At 43.8% G+C, this 20028-nt stretch overlaps 1 protein-coding gene across 2 annotated transcripts in view; it reads right to left on the bottom strand.

Moving 5' to 3' along the window:
* TRPM1 (transient receptor potential cation channel subfamily M member 1) overlaps positions 1-20028 on the bottom strand; it is a gene marked incomplete at both ends in the record, with an annotated part of 135458 nt that overhangs the window by 11216 nt on the left and 104214 nt on the right. The window contains 9 exons of one of the 2 annotated variants that reach the window (XM_082648546.1): positions 5299-5431; positions 6503-6705; positions 8180-8324; positions 9093-9113; positions 10625-10799; positions 11893-12144; positions 14480-14608; positions 16661-16792; positions 17336-17458. In XM_082648546.1, the coding sequence (XP_082504672.1) occupies positions 5299-5431; positions 6503-6705; positions 8180-8324; positions 9093-9113; positions 10625-10799; positions 11893-12144; positions 14480-14608; positions 16661-16792; positions 17336-17458 (1313 nt within the window). Of the gene's footprint in view, positions 1-5298; positions 5432-6502; positions 6706-8179; positions 8325-9092; positions 9114-10606; positions 10800-11892; positions 12145-14479; positions 14609-16660; positions 16793-17335; positions 17459-20028 lie in introns of both variants that reach the window. The other variant, XM_082648545.1, reaches the window with a different exon arrangement.

Raw genomic sequence — 20028 nt, 5'->3', positions numbered from 1 at the left:
GAGAGAATTAATTTTCTGGCTGGAGTTTGGGGACCAGGACATGAGTATGCTTCTCTCTCTCTCTTTGGGAGCCAGCTGCCTGCAGGACGCGTGGATTCTCAGTTTGTCTAGGTTGAACGGTAAGCTTAGCAGGGAAGAAGGGAGGCCTTCAGGCTGCTGGTGCTGCCTGTGACTGGGTGGGGACATCTACGTCTGGGGTGTGCATTTGGCAAGAACTGGACCACACCCTCTAGCACAACATTTATTACTAATAAAGCTGAGATTTTAACCTCTGTCTGATGTCTGCGTCTTTCTCTGAATTGGCTTTCAGAGTCAGGTAAGGGACAAGATTGTCATTTACTAGGCATGTCAAAACTCCACCACTTCATCCCACCCCTCCCCCATCATCCAAGCACCCTTGACTCTTATTAATTTATAAGATTAAGGCATTCAGGTGAGCTCTTCCCCAACCTTCTCCATCCCTACGTGTGTGTCTTTGGACGGCTTTCTCTCCATCAGAGGAATCACCACCTCCTTTCTAAGACTGATCTTTCTTTCAGGTCTTTTTCTAATTACTGTCTTGTTTCTCTCCTTGTCTTTCTTGTCAGGGTCTTTCTTACCATAATCTTCTCTTCCTGGTCACTTGGAAAGAGGACGCCAAAGAAGATCTCAAGATCAGCTGCTGATTTCCCATCAAGCCAACAGGAAACCCAAGACCTTAACCCAGATCCACAAATATGACAAGAAACCACTTAACCCAGAGGGTTTTGGGGGAATCAGAGCCTGCTATTATAGGTTTGGCTACTCTACGACCTATAGCTCCTTAAGTATAGGACCAACTGCATTTAAAATGTGTGATTTATGAGTTATATCCTGCATACTTTGAAATATCAGACATAGAAAATAAATTTATGTAAATGTTATAAAATATATGAAAGAGTAGAGGAGATAAGGAGAGCAATATACACCACACATTCCCAAACCTTACAATAATACACTTGTTATAATTAAATATTAAGTTTGGTGCTAAGCTTCCTTGAAGCCATGAAAAAAGGTAAACACGCTGGATTACATAATTCTCATTGTTCGAGAAAAGGAAGCTGAATCTCTAACACAGTTTTGTCGGAAAGGATTCTTTCCAACTCAATTGCTCTGGAACCTGTGGACCAGTGATGGGGATGCCAAAGCACAAAAAGAAAGGTGTGTTCGACAGTGGGTTTGCGAGAGACACAGAGGTGGGCTTCAAGCTTCAATTGATAGGGATACTTGTTACCAGTTATTAAACTGGTGAGACGAGAATAGAATGTTTAGGTTGACCAGTTCTACCTTGGTCGTGCTGGGAAGTTATTTGTAAATGCTGTCCCCGCACCAGCCCTCTTGCTTATCTGATATTATGCCTTTGGGCAAAGAGACAACATGTACCAACACCAACTCTTGTTTTGATCTTACTGATCTGAAGGATCCTTCCTTTTCCAGGGACCAGAATCATTTGCATACTGAGGTTGTTCCTCATCCCTAAGAGTAAAACCAAAGTTTTGAATCCAGAGGGAGCATCGTTGGTTTCCTATTTGATATTCCAGGAGGGAACTCATGGAGGACAGGACAGAAAGTTGCATTCAAATCAAGAGACAAACTTTGGAGTCATTCATTCCTTCCCAAAAATCGAGCTCCTGCTAACGTGGCCATGTGCAGGCTCTGGGAACACCGTGGTGAGTGGAATTTGTAGCTGGTCCCTGCTTTCGTGGGGCTTAGACTCCAAGAGCCCTGACCTAGTCTACTAAGGTGGGAAGCGGTCAGGGAAGTTTGCCAGAAGGAATTGGCATTTAGGCAGAGTTCCAAAAGATGAGCAGGTGGAGGGAAGAGGATGTGCAAAGTCCCTGTGGCAGGAAGAAAGCAGTGGCTTTGAGGGGGTGGAAGAGGGCCAGCAAGACTGGAGGACTGAGCATGAGGGGCGGACAGTCCAGGGTGCGGCTGGACGGATGGCAGGGCCTCATGGGCCCAGGAGCAGTGGGAGCCACTGAGGGGGCTTTTCAGGCGAGCTGGTGATGGGGGCTGTGGGGGCTGGTTAGAGTCTCTCTGGTGTGAAATGGACTGAAAGACCAGGACTGAATTCCGAGGACTGATTTCTGAGGGGACAGCTGCAGGAACCCAAGTGAAAAATGATGCTGGCTTGTACTCAGGTGCTGAGGGTAGAGAAGGAAAGATGTGGGTGGACCATGATTTATACGTGAGGGTAAGTTATCTGACTTGGGGATTGTTAGTGCAGAAGAGGGAGGACTCCAAATGCTTTGCCAGTGACTGTCTTGCTGAATGAGATGGCAGTGGTGCTATTCATGGAGCTCCCGGGGGGACGTTTTGGGAGGAAAAGCCTGAGGGCGGTGCCCTGAGACAGCTGAGAGGGCCGGTGGCTGGGGCTTTGGGTTAAATGCCCGGCTGCAACCAGCGCTGTGTTAGCTAAAAACTGAGTCACATGGTACGTCTCTTCTTGAGGGACTGAATGTTGGAATTTACAAAATGTTGAAATTCTATTAAATGGTTAGTTTGGTAGAATTTTATATATACCTTTCCAAGCAATAGGGGAAAGCCATGAATTTGGTTCCTGAACCTAAGCCCTCAAAGCACCCTGCATGGAGGAGCACGACGCGTATGTACACTTCCGGTGTGAACACGTTTGCAAATCACTGGCCCAGGTTTTGCAAGGTGCCCGGACCACAGGGAGGTCAGGAAGGGAAAAACACCAACGGTGTTGATCACAGACGCTAACCCCTAACCAGACCCTGCCGTCCGCATGGTGCTGGGGCCGGTCCCACTGAGAGAAGAACAGGAAAATCATCAAACGGCAAATGGTGACACAGAAAATGAAAGCAAGCAAATCTATAAGGAAGATTAAAGAAGTGGCAGAAACATCTGAGTACTCAAAAATTTGATTTTAAAAGTAATCACTGATGGGAGGGATAAATTAAGTATTTGGGATTAACAGATACACATTATTATGTAGAGAATAGATAAGTGACAAGCACCTACTGTATAACTATATAGGGAACTATATTTGACATCTTGTAATAACCTATGAGGAAAAAGAATCTGAAAAAGAATTTATATATATATATATATGTATATATATGTATGATGAAACCACTATAATAGAACCAATTTGCTGTACACCCGAAACATTGTAGATCAACTATACTTCAATTTAAAAAAAAAGCGACTACAGAAGAAGTAGATAAATTAGGAATTTGGGATTAACATCTACACATTACTGTACATAAAACAGATAACCTACAAGGACCTACTTTATAGGACAGGGAACTCTACTCAATATTCTGTGATAACCTATATGGGAAAAGCATCTGAAAAAGAGTGGATATATGTAGATGTATAACTGAATCACTTTGCTGTACACCTGAAACTAACACAACACTGTAAATCAACTATACTTCAACAAAAGAAAAGAAAAAAAAAAGTCATCACTGGTGCCAACAGTTAGGTAGAAATAACTAATTCTTCCCATTCTCCCACCATCTCTTGCACCCCAGAGGTCCTGGTTAGGGTGAAGGAAAGCTCCCTTTTCCGGACCTCCTCTTTCTGTCTCTGGCGTTCACCTATGATTCAGCCAAGAAAGAGTCAACAAAGGGAACCGGAGGGGCAGGAATGTGCTCCCGTCACCCCCGGGGAGCTCGGCCAAGGCAAACGGGAAGTAGCCTGCTTTTACCGCCCCGCGCACTTTCATTCCTCTTACCTGTGCTCGGAGCCCCAAGGGGAAAATGCAATTTGGTAGCGACCTGACAACCACACCCCTGGAGCCTTGGTCCAAAAAGGGTAAAAATCCAAACACTGCTCTGGGAAGGGAGGAGGGGAGGAGGCAGGGTGAGAGAGAACACCATTTCCACCCATGGTAAATTACGCCTGTGATTCCATTCAAGTTAATGTCCACCTAGAAAGTGGAAGTTAGGTTATCAAGATGGGGGCGCTTTAGCTTTCTCGTAAGGAAATCATGATTATATCTTGAAAGGTTAGTAATTACCAGTAAAATAGCAAAGAAGTGTTCCAAAGTTTTATTGAAAATATACCTTATTAAGGCCGAAGGTTGGTGCAGATAACCTTTGAGTTTGGCTGGTAGGATTGCAAGTTGACTAGGTTTAGGAGGGCGGGAGGGGTAGAGCTCTGCAGCTGCCGGGGGCATCATCCCTCCTGTGGGCTGAGGTGGAGGCACTGGCCTGAACACCCACCACGAAGATTTCACGGTGTATCGTGAATTCTGCTATAATTGCTGGGGCCCCTGATTGGGAAGTATGTGCTGAAATATTCTCTTGAAGTCCTACCATGTTTTTATGTTTCTCGATATACACACGTATATCAGACGATATACACGGTATCAGAAAACTTTAATGCTGAAGACTCCAGGATAGAATGATGCTCTGGAATCCCCTTAGGCATGTCTCCCTCGCCAAGCTCATCCTTCTACATGCATTGTTGATTAAACTCTTTGGAACAACGTTTTATCAATTCTCATGCTCTTTAACAAGCTTCAGTTGCTTTTATGAAGTGACCAACGTTCTCAAAAATTATGATTCAAAAAATGTCTCTAGTGCGGGTTGATTGTTCCCGTCTACCTTTGCTGGTTGCTCTGCAGTTTGCAGCCGCAGGAAAAGCAATACTATAAAGTATGGAGCACATCACCCTTTCTGTTCCTCCCTGACCTGCCCTCCTCTGCTCATTTACTCACTGCCCCATACAGGCAAGCCGTCCATTCCCCACGTAGTAAGCACTGACATCTTGATGATGCTGACCTTTTTGGGTACCCAAGACAGACGCCTCTGCCCCTCCTGTACCTCTGCTCCGTGAGGTTGGAAAGGTGTTGGGAAGGTGCAAGGAGAGCACAAGTCAGGATCAGGAGGTCAAGCCGGGGCCGACCACACTTGGCCAAGGCAACAACATATGTCAAGGGCGTGGAGAAACGTCCCCAGCAGTTACACAGCCCTGCACCTGACGGTTCTCTCCATGTACTGTATTGTAAAAGTGCCCACTTTGGGGGCGGGCAAGAACCATCAGGGTTTTGTTTGTTTTGGTTTGGTTTTGGCCTGGAATATTTGTGATAAATGTCATCATTCAATTCTATATACAATATATAACCATCGTTTGGAACTTTCACACTACTCTGGGGGGTGGGGAACACGTTCAAAAGCCAACGTTGAGTCAACAGGAGAACTGGGAGTGAATGTGTAAATGGACTTGGCATTCCCCTTAGACAGGACGGAGGAGCCGCACGCTTTGGCCCTGCGCCCCGCGCCCGCGGTGGCCACGCCCCAGACGCACCTCTCACAGGTGACACGAATGCGCTCCTCGCTGGACGACTGCTGTTCGTCCTCCTTCTCCTGGAAATGCTCCCGGACACACTGCTCTTCAAACTCGTGCAGCCTCTTCAGCTCCTCGTCGCTGAGAAACAGCTCTGTGCAAAGGCAGAAGCGGTTGCCACGTGAGAAACCAGCCAGGTAGATGCACCCTTTCGAATTTCACAGCCCGCCTTTAACCAAGCTCCCTTCCCCACCCCTTGCAGGCAGCGCCCTGCTCCCGCCACTGGTTATATCACACAAAGACTCCTTGTAATATGCGGCGATCATATTGATATTTCTGGTGGAGCTAAACGGCTCACTTTTTAACACAAAAATCCAAATTACAGCTATTTGGAAAGCGAAACCAAGTATGATTTTCTGGAAAAGGTTTTGCATGTATTTTATGGATAGAGTCAAGTGGACAGGAGTATTTTCCCATTCTCTTTAGATGCAACACACTAAAAACATTTTGAGGACGTCGCTGGTGGTGCAGTGGTTAATAATCTGGCTGCCAACGCAGGGGACACGGGTTCGAGCCCTAGTCTGGGAAGATCCCACATGCCGCGGAGCAACTAAGCCCGTACGCCACAACTACTGAGCCTGTGCTCTAGAGCCCGTGCTCCACAACAAGAGAAGCCACCGCAATGAGAAGCCCACGCGCCGCAAAGAAGAGTACCACCACCCGCCGCAACTAGAGAAAGCCCTCGCGCAGCAACAAGAACCCAACGCAGCCAAAAATAAATAAATGTATATGTATAAAAACATTTTGATGCAGGGGACATGGGTTCGTGCCCCGGTCCGGGAAGATCCCACATGCCGCGGAGCCGGCTCGCTGAGCCTATGCTCTGCAATGGGAGAGGCCACAACAGTGAGAGGCCCACGTAGCGCAAAAAAAAAAAAACATTTTGAAAGGAACATTGGCTTTATAGAGAAAAGTTATTTTCAAGAACTGTCTCAATTTCTCATCTCTTCATGAGTGGACTTTCAGTGATATGAATTACTAATAAATGAACAAAACTAGAATAAAATCAGCATAAAATAAGAAGCATTCTGCAAAGAATAGCATTTGGATAGAGTGCTGTGTTTTCACACATTTAAGTAGTTTAAGGAGATTTCCATGCAGGTATCCAATTAGAATGGTCTTTCTAGATTAGCCCAAGATAGAAATGAAAGAGTCCTGCACATACTCAATCCACGATCCTGTTCGTCTTGGTCCCCTTCTCTTTTCTTCCTGCAGTGGCGGCTGAGACGCATAATGATTATATAGACGTGGCTTAAAATGATCATTGGTGGAGGCAATACTGGCCGGTCATGAAATGTCATAATCAGCTGATAACGCTGGAATTTCCACACTTGGTTGGATATTGACTTTACTTCAAAGAAGGTATTGCTTTAAAAAGAATACATGTTTAGTTAGTTGTATTACTTTTAATTGTGATTTCCCAGGGCAATCAGAATTACTCACACTGAATTGAAAATATGAGATGAAATGGCCTTTTGGGGTCATTCCACGAGTTAGTACTGACTCTGAATGACCTGTCTTTTGGTTTATCTATCAGCGTGGCTTACCAACATTCAAGGACGTTTTACTCATATAAATAATTAAGAATTAAGTGTATTGAAATTGCTACCCACTGCTTTCTTGCAAAACCACACCACAGTCTACTGACTGCTCAGGAAATTTTATTTCATATATTTAAAGGTATGAGCCATCCCACTAAGCATTTTGAAGTATTTAAACTTTAAATTCAGTCAACTAGCTGACTACATTTTTTTGGAACCGAGTTGATTAATTACTGAACATTTTGATTGAAGGTGGGTTATTTTGGATGTTGGGTAGGTACAGTCTTTTGTCTTCTTTGAGTTTCCAGTGGGAGGCAGTAAGCCTAGAATTGTTGGAATCCTGATCAGGCGTGTTGTCTACACGGGGACCTTAGAAAAGTCAGTTAACCTCTGTCAACCTTCATTTTCTCATCTGTCAAGTCCGGAGTGTAACCAGATTCTCTCCAATGCCCTGGTCAGCTCTGAAAGTCTATATTTCTGTGAAGGATTTTTCCCTTATATTTTTCATCTTAGAAACTAAAATAAATTTTTCCAACATTTATTAAGCATGGTCACATCCTCAACATATCATGACAAAAGGGGCAAGTTTTACAAGAAATTTGATTGTGGATTTTAAGCCTTTTCTTTCTTAGGCCATTTTATCTTCTATTCGGTAAGTGATAAGAAAAATATTTCATATAATAGTACAGCAATTGTCACAGCCTATGAAATTAACTTTGCTTTCTGTGCCTCTGATAATGAATTCAAGGCTCAGTTTGATAAATCTTCTCTGTCTCAGGAGACTTTCGTCTAAGAAAATATTTTCATTAGATTAAAATACATGCCAAGGGGCTTCCCTGGTGGCGCAGTGGTTGAGAGTCCGCCTGCCGATGCAGGGGACGCGGGTTCGTGCCCCGGTCCGGGAGGATCCCACATGCCGCGGAGCAACTGGACCCGTGAGCCACGGCCGCTGAGCCTGCGCGTCCGGAGCCTGTGCTCCGCAACGGGAGAGGCCACAACGGTGAGAGGCCCGCGTACCGCAAAAAAAAAAAAAAAAAAAAAAAAAAAAAAAAAAAAGCCAAAAGTGTGAAAATACTAACCAAGATTGAATTTAAATGTATTTAAGTGTCAACTCTTGATTTAGGAATACATGAAGGCTGATTACTGTTGAACAAAAAAACGTTGTGAAAAATTCTACGCATTTGAAAGCCCTAGTGGAATTCCATGTAAATCCTGGGCAGCCTGGGAGATTTCCGAGATTACACTGAAAAATCTGTAAAATAATAAATAACAAATATACGGTCATCAGCGGTGACACGCACTTGAAAACGGCGATGAGCAAGTTCACGAGCAGGATGTTGGCCACCAGCAGGTAGCAAGCCATGATGGCGGGCGTGAGCCAGGCGCCCGGGATGCAGGGAGGGAGCCGCTTGCCCTCCTCATCGTACTGGTTGTCACCACAAGGAGCTGAAACGAGAGTCTGTCTTTTTGTACTTGACTTTTACATAGAATGAAAAGAATAAATAAACTGACCTATGCTATTAAAGGACCTATTTCTTTTTTACTATGTTTTTTTTCTGATTTCATAAGCAATAATTTTCCATGTGAAAAATATCAATTCATACAAAGGAGATAAGGAACTCATTTCTGCACTCACAGACAGTCATTCTTAACTTGTTATATTTGTAAACGTTTTCTCATTTCTGTGTTGTGTTTGTCATATACAGAAGTTCTTCATTTCTAAGCAGACGCATCTATCTATGCGTCTATGGGTTTCTTTACTGTTATCCATTAGAAAGTGATTGGGTCTTCTAATTATTTAACATTAACTTATGTTGTCTTCTTGGTCATTTGTACATTAACTTTGAAAATAATTTTATTGTGAGGTAGGAGGTACGGATCCCCTCTAGCCTCCAATCCATTAACTGACTGTTCTGAGTGATGTTTGAAAAAGAATCTTTTCTCTCTCTGCTCATTTGAAATGCCACTTTGATCATATGGGACTTATTTTCTGACGAAAAAGATAGGATGCTCTCAACAGTAATTAGTGAAGTAATATCCATCAATTTATTGTCTATTTACTTTTCACTTCCTTATCGTTTACAAAAGTACTGACACCAGAAAACAAGAGAAATATTTGAAACTGGCATTAAGACTATTGGTAATTAGCTGAGGAAGAAACTAATTAATACACACATTTCATGGACTAGAGTCATCAATTATGCATAAACTTACGATTGATTTCCATGGCGTAGACTATAGAGTGATTGGAAAGCAGCATTTTATTTTTTTTTAGTTTTGACGGGAAGGAAGAAAAAAATAAGACAGTTGAGAGAAAAGTCAAACAAATGATGAACAACACAAGAACTGTTTTGCTGTCAAGAAATGTAAAGTGTTCAAGCTTGGGAATTACAGATTCACACTTGGAAACAGTGATCTGCTTAGGAGAATTTTACACATTATTAATTATAGGAAATATATGTATATATATTTCATGAATATTTATTTTACCACGTCATAAGCAATAGTAAAACTCACTAGTGAAAAAAACTGTGAAAAAGACATGAGGCTACTAACAGATGATCATTTTAACATGTAGGTTGACTAATCAAGCATTCCCTTTATCCCAACACAAACACATCATAAGCACAAATAAATACAAAATTATTATGAAATAATCAGACCAAGAATTGAAAACCTACATTTCACGGTGTTACTGAAAATAGCCTCAAGTTTGCCTCTTCATCTTCTCTTGTTACCCAATTTAATAAAAAAAAAAAAATATTACAACTTACGTCTGGATCCAGGGACTTTTAGCATTTATGTATGTTTACTGAAGCTAATATTCCTTTGAAACCAAATTAGATTTTTACGTTCTGGTTTACCAAGCTACAAACACATTCGCTAATTGACCCTGAGATACTCATGATAAGGATGTGTTCTGAATCACGTGATGAAAGCCAGTAGGTAGAAGGCATTGTGCAACTGGTTATCAGTCTCACTTAGTGGAGATATACCAAACAACCCTGCATTTCCTACAAGGCAAGGATGTTCAGAACCTTCTATTCTCAAGAAGCTTCTGCTTCTACTGGAAGCAGCAGCCATGCTATTGTCCTGTCTGAAGATGCTCGTTCATTGGTGATGTTGTAACTGTCTGGGTGAAATAGCATAAGAGCATTTGAACTTCACTTCCCTACAACACAAGAGACACTGTGACCTACCAGCTCAGCCTGGGCAGAGCTGGGGCCTGCATTCCCCAGAAATCCATGCAGGATTGCAGCTCATTTCTTCTGCTAACATCCAGAATACTGTTGATAATACAAAAATATCACTCCAGGAGTGAAGAGGAAATGGATAGCTATGTGGAAAATGGGCTTTGAAGCTTGAAGAAGAGGATGGCACATGGCAATAGTCACTATCTCATTTGACTGAAATAACACTACCAGCTCTATCTCAGGGCAGAAAAAGATTCAGGTTGAAGAAAAATTAGGATGTTGGCATTGGGACTACATTCATGTGTCGGACATGCTCAAGGGATGTAAGACTCAGAATTCCAGTTAGTGGTTCTCAGAGTAGAAGACAGGACTGATGTCTCAAAACTCTGTATTTCATAATCTGCATTGATTTCTTCACAAAATAGTTTGATGCCTATGGCAGAATAAAAAATACTTTATTCCCAAATTAACACAGGCTCTTCCATTAATTTGGAACTGATCATCTGCCTTGGGAAGCAGGGAAGAGAATCTTACTATGAATTCTAGTCTTACGGTCTATCTGGTCTGCAAACACCTCTCCGTAGATCATCCAGTAGGGCATGTAGAAGATGTTTCGGGCCAGCTTCCAAGAAGGCTCCTCATCTGGATGCAAAATGGCTTGACGGGCTACCCCGAAACTCATCAACACCACCAGCATGATGACCACAAAATACAGCATGTCGATCATCTGAGGAGAGAGGAAATGGGCCTCTTACTGTCTTGACTCATGGGCCAAGTTCACCTGGTTCATTACACTGTGCTCCTCAAAGACTTCATGAGTGCTTAATTAGGATGGAGGAAGCTTCTTTTCCCTCCCTCCATCCCATCCATGGGCTACTGATTCTTGTACTTCATGCAATGCATACACCTTATTCTAGAACATTGCCATTCTCATCTCATGCTCTCAATCTTTCCTCTCCTCTATTGTTACCCATAAATAAATTCCTCTAGTAACTACAACTGCAAATGGAGAAAGGGAACAATTATGGAAAATATAGGAATTTGTGAGGGAAACTAAGGAGTAAGAGCAGTAGATATCTAAGGAGGTAATGAGATCGTGAGTTGAGAGCACATACTGATATTCATTCATTATACAAACAGTGAGTAGTTACAGTGCAAAATGCTCTGGTTACTATGGATACTGACCTCACAGAATTCCTAATTTTGAACGTCCCTGAAGATGAGGGCCCTGGCTGGGATTAGCTCAACCATATAGCCCTTTGCTCAAAACCACTTGCCCTACAAAGAGTTATTCCTAAGCTTGGAAGACTTCCTTTCTTCTGGGACCAGTCCCAACACTTGGGCTATTTTAAGTGATGTAAGGATGATCTGCTGGTTCATTTTTAGTTTCATATTTTATGGCCTGTTCTGGAGTAAATGTTGCCATGGATTTGTCTTGACCTCATCACACGAATTGCCTGTGTGCACTCCATGCCAGAGCACATGCGCTGGAAGACTGTCTGGAGTAGGGGTCGGGGAGGGTGACCCCGGGCCCCCTTTGTCTCTGGCTTCTACTGCACGTTAGGAGGTTATGTATCGGGTTATTGCCAGAAATCCATGCACCTACAGTAGGCCCTCAACCTCATGTTCATCAATTGGACTTAATTAAATTGTCGGTATGTAGAAGAGCTGTGTATCTTAAAGCAAAGAACATTTCCTGTAGGAAACCAACTGCAAGGGAAAGGTCAAATGAAATGCAACAGAGCCATGCTGGAGGCCTGGCCTCAGGTCCTAACCACAGTCTCGGTGTCTGTAGTTACTCACGGGGCGTCAGGACTAACCATCTTTCCGATCATCATCACATAGGGTCCCAGATACTTGTTGACACCAAAGATGTCCAGGACACGGATGTACCAGAAGATGATATCCACGCAGTAGATCACGCGGCCATAGCCCATGTAGGGCTGCTTCTGTAGGCGGAGGATGGCTCCAATCATGAACATGGAAATGGCCACGAGGTCTGTGATGTTCCAATATTCCTGAAGCCAAACTTTTATTTTCTGGCTGAGTTTACCGGGTTCTGACATGAGGATCTATAAAGAAATGCCAAAGAACAAAAAACAAGGGAGTGTGGTATTGGAAGACTTGTCTTCTTAGAATCTTGGGACATTAGGACTGGAGCGGCATTCCAGGGCATCTGGTCCCCTTTCCTGCTCAAGACTTCTAAGTACTAATCTTCTCAGGCAGAAAAACATATCTAGAAAGGGAAATTCCACAAAATCCTCTGTATGCCTGGAGTCAGGGTTTCACAAACTCTCAGGAAATGCCTTCTAAATTATGTCCCTCTGGCTGTAATTAAAGTAGCTGCCTTTTGATCCCTTTTCTAATTCTCTGGACACTTGCCTGTGAGCCCACGTTCCAGAGTTAGTCCAGGAGGAAAACTCTAGAGCAGAGATAAACCTGAGTGGTCCCACAGAGGGGCAGTCCACCCAGGGGAGATGGCAGAACCGGGATGGGAAATGTTTATCAGCCAAAATTGCTTTGTAACTCAGAGGTGGGAAGTCAGGGGGAAGCTGAACTTGATTTTCTCCTGCTTGAGAGCTTACCCTTTCAAAATCACCACTGATTAAAGGGACACTTCCTCAGAGTAAACCTGAATATATGTAACAAGCAGCAGGCACGGGCACACTTAGAGCAAGCCCCACGTACGCAGCTATGGCGTGCAGCAGGGTGGGGGTCTTAAAAGTGGTACCCCTTTACTTACCGAGACTCTGGGGAGGTTCTGGGGGCTCCAGAGGTGGGATGGGGTGGTGGCTATTTATGGGCCAACCCAGAAGGCGTTCACTAGTTTAACAACCTGTGCACTCTGACTGATGGCCGCCCACCCTCTTTCCTATAACTGGGGGTAAAGAACAGTGTCAGTATATGGCTGATGCTCAGTGAGCTCACGGTGTCCCTAGAGGTGGCACGGCAGGCCACTTGGGAAATCCCAGTTGTAAAGTGGGCAAAGTTTGAGTGAAGCCCAGCTAGAAAAGAAACAGGAGTAGTAGGAGATGGGTTATAACATTTTAGATTTGGCACTCTGCGTTTCTCGGGCTGTCATCAGACTGACAGCCTCGAATTAGCTCTCCTGGGAAGAAGTTGCCAGTGATAATTTTTCAGTTCAGTGAAAGGGTCACTGCTGATTGCAAAATAAGAATATTGGTTCTCTATCAGTGGGAGAAAGAATATGAAATTCTGCTGTGTGCTTTCTCAAGTTCACTTTTTCTTGGCTATAAGCTTTTCCTTTACAAGCTGATATAAAGAATTAAAACTTGCAGGTGATATTAGAAAGAAAAGGACCTGGCCCATATTTCCTCTGCAGCCTGCAGGGGCTGCCCTCTTGAAGTTACATGTTAGTTTCAAGTCTCCTGTGACACGAGTCTGCAAGAGATGGTGTCTGTCCTCTTCCAACACTTCTTTGAAAATCCTGTTCCCTCTGTTTGCAGCAGTTGCGCTGGCAGCCTGCCCAGAGGCACTGGAGGCTTCCACCAGGTGGATGCGCCCAGCCCCATCTGCTGCAGGTGCCGCTGTTCGGCTCCCACCTGCCCCCTTGGGCAATTGCAGCCACTTTCCCAGAGATGCTGGTGGCTGGCTGATGTGGGTACAAAAGTCTGTTCCCTTTGGTCAAAGTGGGACAGACTCTACAGTATTAAATACACTCAGAGCTCCCTGCAGGATTAGGCCAGGGACAGATTCCACTGAAGCCACACCTTGCTCAGCCCCGTCCCCTCTTCTGACCTGGTCACCCTGTTGCCTCTCTCTGCTCTCCTGGGAGCTCTCCTTTAATAAACCCCTTGCACAAGAATCCCCTTCTGGGTTGGAGGGAGGACAGTGTGGTTCAAAGTCCTGAGTTACAGGAGAAATGTCATCTCCTACATCTCCCTTTCTACACTCAGCTCCGAGAAAACAGAGCCCAAATTTGTACCCAATTGGAGTCATTGGTTTATCTCAGGTACCTGGCAGCATTTATGCTGCTTTTCTAGGCACTCAGACTTATTTTTATTACTAAACACCATCTATTCTGCTTTGTGTTTTGATTTCCAAGTTCAAATTCAGTTGGAAGCAGAAGGTGTATAAATCTCAAGCAAGGGAACTGAATCAACTTGGGATTGTGACACCTCGAAAGAAAAGTTCCACGGCACTTGGGATTTGCACAGTACGTTTTTAAAATAAGGAGCTACATCTGGGGACTTCCCTGGCGGTCCAGTGGCTAAGACTCTGTGCTTCCACTGCAGGGGGCATGGGTCCGATCCCTGGTTGGGGAACTAAGATCCTACACGCCCTGTGGCCAAAAAAAAAAAAAAAATTTTTTTTTTTTTTAAAAGAAGTTACATCTGAATTGAAGTCAGTGGTGGGTGGGGCTGGGACAGGCCTTTGGAGCATCACCTCCCGAATTTTCTCCAGGGCCAGGCTCACGATGTAGGAGATGACGATCCACTCCTGGAGGCAGGGCCAGCGCTCCATCCGCACCAGGATGACGTAGTTGAACAGCAGTAGGTAACCCAGGTAAGATATCTGAAAGGCAGAAACTGTGAGCAGTGTCTGGGGAGGTCACATGTGCCTGAAAAAAGCTTCGAAACCCTATTTACAAGTGGACACATCTTCTAAAACAAATTTTCATTTCCAGATGCACTGAATCCTTTAGAGGAAAACTTCCACTCACATCACCAGTGCAGGCAGAGGACTTTGAGGCAGATGGGGAGGCATTTTGTACTTTAGTGCAATATGGGCGCTGACAGTCCATTCTCTAAATGAAGATGCATTTGTTGCTACTATCAGCCTCAAGGGGAAATTATAAAGTTGCACGAAATTATGATGAGTCGGGAAACTTTTAGTAGTTGACTGGTGTGCCCTCTACATTCCTGGAAATTGGAAAATGTTACTGACTCTTCCCTGACTTGCAAATTTCCTTCTTGAACCTTTCCACTGCTGGCAGATGTGGGAGGTTCGAAGGGAGGAGGCTGACAATGAGGTGTCTTCCCAGGTACACACACCTGTCTTGAGGCCCCTCAGTCAGCCCTGATATGTCTGTGATGTGCTGTGCCCACAGCAGGGTGCCTATCCTTGTGGCATGTAGAGTTGGGAGGGATATGGGAGTGAGCTATGAGGTGGAGGGAGGGTGGTCTGAAGATGACCGAGGTTGATTCACTCTGAAGCTGTACGCACCACGGGTACAGGCCCCTTCTGAAGTCTTGGGTAGGTGGGGGGAGGGTGTATACTAGCAACTATATTTGTGGTTCGCAGCCTTTTTTCTTTTTTTTTAAAAGATGCCTCCCTCCTGATTGTTTAAGTTTTACCAGGATACAGGTAGCATCCCATGTATCCACTATCTAGTCTTTGCAGGAGGATTGGAGCAAGAGTTCTCAAAGTGGGGCTGCACTGGGAACCCCTGGCAAGCTATAAAATGTGCGACCCCCTCCCCACATCCAGAGGCAGCATTTAGAGGCCCTGAGGAGACGCCCAAGGCTCATCAGCCCCCTGGCCCCGCACTCTTCATACGCATCTGTGGAGGCCAGGTATCTTCCTGGTCCTCAGCTGGTTCTGACCAGAACAGGTGGGCAGCTATGGCTTTGGTGGTATCGCCAGATGTGGCTGCCAAAAGGTTGGGTGTCCAGGCTATAGCTGACCTGGGTCCCCATGCAGCCCGCTGGGTGCCACGCCCCAGAGCTCTGGCTCTGCCTTCTGCCCTCCTCATCCATTACCCTGTCCATGGCTTTGGACCTGGCCCCTCACGTCCCATCACTGCTCGCACCCAGTCACTAATGGGACTGCAGTGCCAGGATGTGCCAGGCGTGTGCTGCTGCTTGGCATTTGGGACTTCATGAATATTGTCCCTCCCACGGACCGCAGTGGTTGCAGGAAGCACAGCATGCCTGCCACCCCTGCTGGGACGGCCTGCACCTGAGCCAGTTTCCTCCAAAGGCTTCCAAGCTGCTCCAGTCTCCTCGCCCCACTTTTCCTGCCCATCCACGTGCATAAGGCTGGACCACTCTTGTTCTGGGTGCATCACTCTGCTGGAGCCGTCCAGACAGAGGCCACTGATGGGGCCGGAGGAGAGTGTGTGGTCACGAGGTCAGTGTGGCCTGCACTTGAGAGCAGAGATGCCTTGATTTGCTCCTCTCTTCCAGGACTTCATGCTCTGGGCTCAACCCTACTCTTTGAGTAACCCCGTCAGTCTCCTGAAAAATGACATCTGTGAGCTTGCTCTCTAAATACTAGTCATCTTTGTTCATTGTTGGAATAAAACTCTACTTCCCTAAGTTTGTATTACTAAAGACATTTGAAAAATCCTTCATCTTGAGCAAATAGAATATGACTATTTTGCTTTATGAAACGGTGTATTTGGGGCTAGGATGACCACATTCCTATGTATAAATATATGACAAGATATCTATCTAGATCCAATTTTAGCTGAAGATTCTGAGTTAGTCCCACTTCTGTTTTCATAATTAATTTTAATCCATTGATTTTTTTAAAAAAACACTTTTTTTAAGCCCTTGACAATTTTCTTGATTCTGACATGTCTAAAACATGCTAAATGGTGAAGGCTAAGGGCAGGGAACTTACCGTGTAAAACCAGAACTTGACAATAGGAGCGTTGTAGAATTCACAGATCTTGGTCCCGATGGGAACACTTCTTTGCTTTTTTTGTTCATTCTCCTCGTCCCCCTTTCTCGAGCCAGTGTCTGCATTCGCATCCTGGAAACAGAGCAGAGCATGTGGCAAGCAGGCTGCCAGATGGGAAACGCCTTGGACTCCAGCACCATATTTAACAGACAGGTGCCTCAAAAATCAAGGATATAAAAGACACAGACATAGAGAATGGACTTGAGGACACGGAGAGGGGGAAGGGTAAGCTGAGATGAAGTGAGAGAGTGGCATGGGCATATATACACTACCAGATGTAAAATAGATAGCTAGTGGGAAGCTGCTGCATGGCACAGGGAGATCAGCTCGGTGCTTTGTGACCACCTAGAGGGGTGGGATGGGGGGGGTGGGAGGGACACGCAAGAGGGAGGAGATATGGGGATATATGTATATGTATAGCTGATTCACTTTGTTATACAGCAGAAACTAACACACCATTGTAAAGCAATTATACTCCAATAAAGATGTTAAAAAAAAATCAAGGATTATAAATGTCCCCAATTCTTGCAGTTTCTAAATTCACGGCGAGAGAAATCACAACTATTTTGAAAATGAGAGTTGATGTATACTTTTAGAATCAAGGGTATCACTGACCATATTCTCCTCCTCTTTTTCTTTGCCATCTTCATTTTCCTTGGATGTTTGATATGAGAAGTCATCACAGGTGCGAAATTCCAAAAACAAGATGGTCGGGGGGAGAAGAATCCCCATGATAACCTAGGTATGAAGAGAAAAGTGGATTTTTAAGCTATGGTAATTCTTAAAAATTTTCCCACTATAGGCAAAAAATTTTTAATTATGATCTTCAGCATTAATCAGTAATCTAGCAGCCCTGGAACAGGTCTATCTCTGCTCTGACGGTCTGTGGCTTATTCTGTTTGCTATGTTGATAGAATTGCAGACACTGAGAAATTTAAGATCATCCACCAGATTTTTCTAGATGAACAGCAAGCAGTATTGTGTGGAATCCTGACTTAAAAAGCGAAGATCTAGCAATAGCGTTTCAAAGCAGGCAATTTTTTAAAGTAAAATATAGTAAGTAAAAATAAATAAATAAATGAAATGATACCTCTAGTGAAGTAGACCAAAAATATTTTATATAGGAATAACTTAGATGTAAATGTGAATATATGGACCAAGAGTTGGAAGACAAACGTGACTCATGAATGTAGGACTTACTTGGGCTCTGCCTAGACAGCAAAAGGATGGCCTAGCTCATAGGTGGAAACCCTTGACATTTTTGTCAGTGCCATGCAGTGTGTCTCCAATATGGAACTCTGTCCCTAATGTTCAATGCTAATTTTTTAAAGTTTTCCCTCAGCAATCCATTATTAAGAATAACACAAAAGGGGGACTTCCCTGGCGGTCCAGTGGTTAAGACTTCGCCTTCCAATGCAGGGGGTGTGGGTTTGATCTCTGGTTGGGGAGCTAAGATCCCACATGCCTCACGGCCAAGAAACCAAAACATAAAAGAGAAGCAATATTGTAACAAATTCAATAAAGACTTTAAAAATGATCCACATCAAAAAAAAAATCTCAATAAAAAAGAGTAACACAAAAGGGTTATTTCTACCATATACTAAAAATTATATTATAAAGCACCAATAATTAAAACAAAGTGGTACAGGTGCACGAAGAGACCAAACAATAGAGCAGAATGGAAGGTCCAGAAAAAGATTCAACTACACATAGGCAATTAATTTGTGATACAAACACCACCTCCAATGGGAGGAGTAGAGATGACTATTTAATAAACTGTATTGAGAAACTGGGTGATCATCTAGAAAATAATTAGGTTGGATTCATATCTCACACATACACCAGAATAAATTGCATCTAGCTCAAATATTTTGTGAAAGAAAAGAAAGGGAGGGGGCACAGACAGAAGATAAAACAACTAACAATCACCACATGAAAATTCTTTCATAAATGGAGAGTAGGAGAAGGCCTTTCTAATTAGGCTCCCAAATCAAGAAGCAATCAAAATAAAGATCAATATCTTTGATACTGAAAAAAAATCACAAACTTCTGCACAATGAAAACATGCCTTAACCAAAGTAAAAAATAACTTCTGGGAAAACATATTTGCAGCTCATGTGACAGGCAAAGGGCTAATCTTTCTAATTAGAAAGGATATTCTAGAAGTCAAGAAGAAAAATTCTAACAACCCAGCAGAAAAATGGGCAAAGGCAGTGAACTTAGGGACATTTGTACTGAGAGGAAAATGTGCTTGTCCTCACTCATAATAAGAGACATTCAAAGAAACTACACAGAGATCTCATTTTTTACCATTAGATTGGAATGTTTGCTCACACACTGTATTGGTGGAATTGTGGGAAAACAAGACATTCCCTACACTATAGGTGGACACCTCCACAGAGGGACAGCTATCAAGATTGCAAGTGCATATCCCCACGGGGCCACCAATTCCCCTTCTGGACATTTATACAGCAGATAAGTGAGATACAGTATGTGTCCAAGAGCACTCATGGTGGCAGTGAGTGTAGCACCCCCAGGCAGGAGTGACCTCCATGGCCTCACTGGGGACTGGTCATAAACTGTGGCCATCGACCATGAAGGAGAAATGGGGAAGCCCATAAGAATGAAGGAATATTCTGTGTCCCAGAGGAAGTGAAAAAGGAAGGTACAAAACAATAACGATGCCAACCCTTGTGAAAAGGAGAAAAAAAAAAAGAATATTTACTTCATCATGAAAAAAAGGAAAAAAAGAATATTTATTCATAGTAGTTTTATATATGGAAATATACATAAAAAACAAATATCAGTGGTTGCCAATGGGTAGAACAAGCCATATGGGGGACAGGAGTTGGGAAGGAGACTTGTCACTTATACTTTAAAATAGTTTTAATTTTTTAATATGTGCATGTCTTTATGACCTAGTCAAAGAATTAAATTAAAAAAAGAACAAACCATCCCTGCTTTAAAATAATTATATATTTATGTTGTGAATTAAAAATGCTTGGAAGGGGGCTTCCCTGGTGGCGCAGTGGTTGAGAGTCCGCCTGCTGATGTAGGGGACACGGGTTCGTGTCCCGGTCCGGGAAGATCCCACATGCCGCAGAGTGGCTGGGCCCGTGAGCCATGGCCGCTGAGCCTGCGCGTCCAGAGCCTGTGCTCCGCAACGGGAGAGGCCCCAACAGTGAGAGGCCCGCGTACCGCAAAAAAAAAAAAAAAAAAAAAAATGCTTGGAAGGAAGTCTGATGTTTACAAATATTTATACCTTTGGGTAGACATTATATCTAAAAGTAGCATTAGGTAAAGAAGGA

The sequence above is a fragment of the Grampus griseus genome, assembly GCF_964374135.1.
Source record: "Grampus griseus genome assembly, chromosome: 2".
Lineage (NCBI taxonomy): Eukaryota > Metazoa > Chordata > Mammalia > Artiodactyla > Delphinidae > Grampus > Grampus griseus.
The sequence above is the reverse complement of the archived record's forward strand: the minus strand, read 5'-3'. Positions and strand labels throughout refer to the sequence as shown.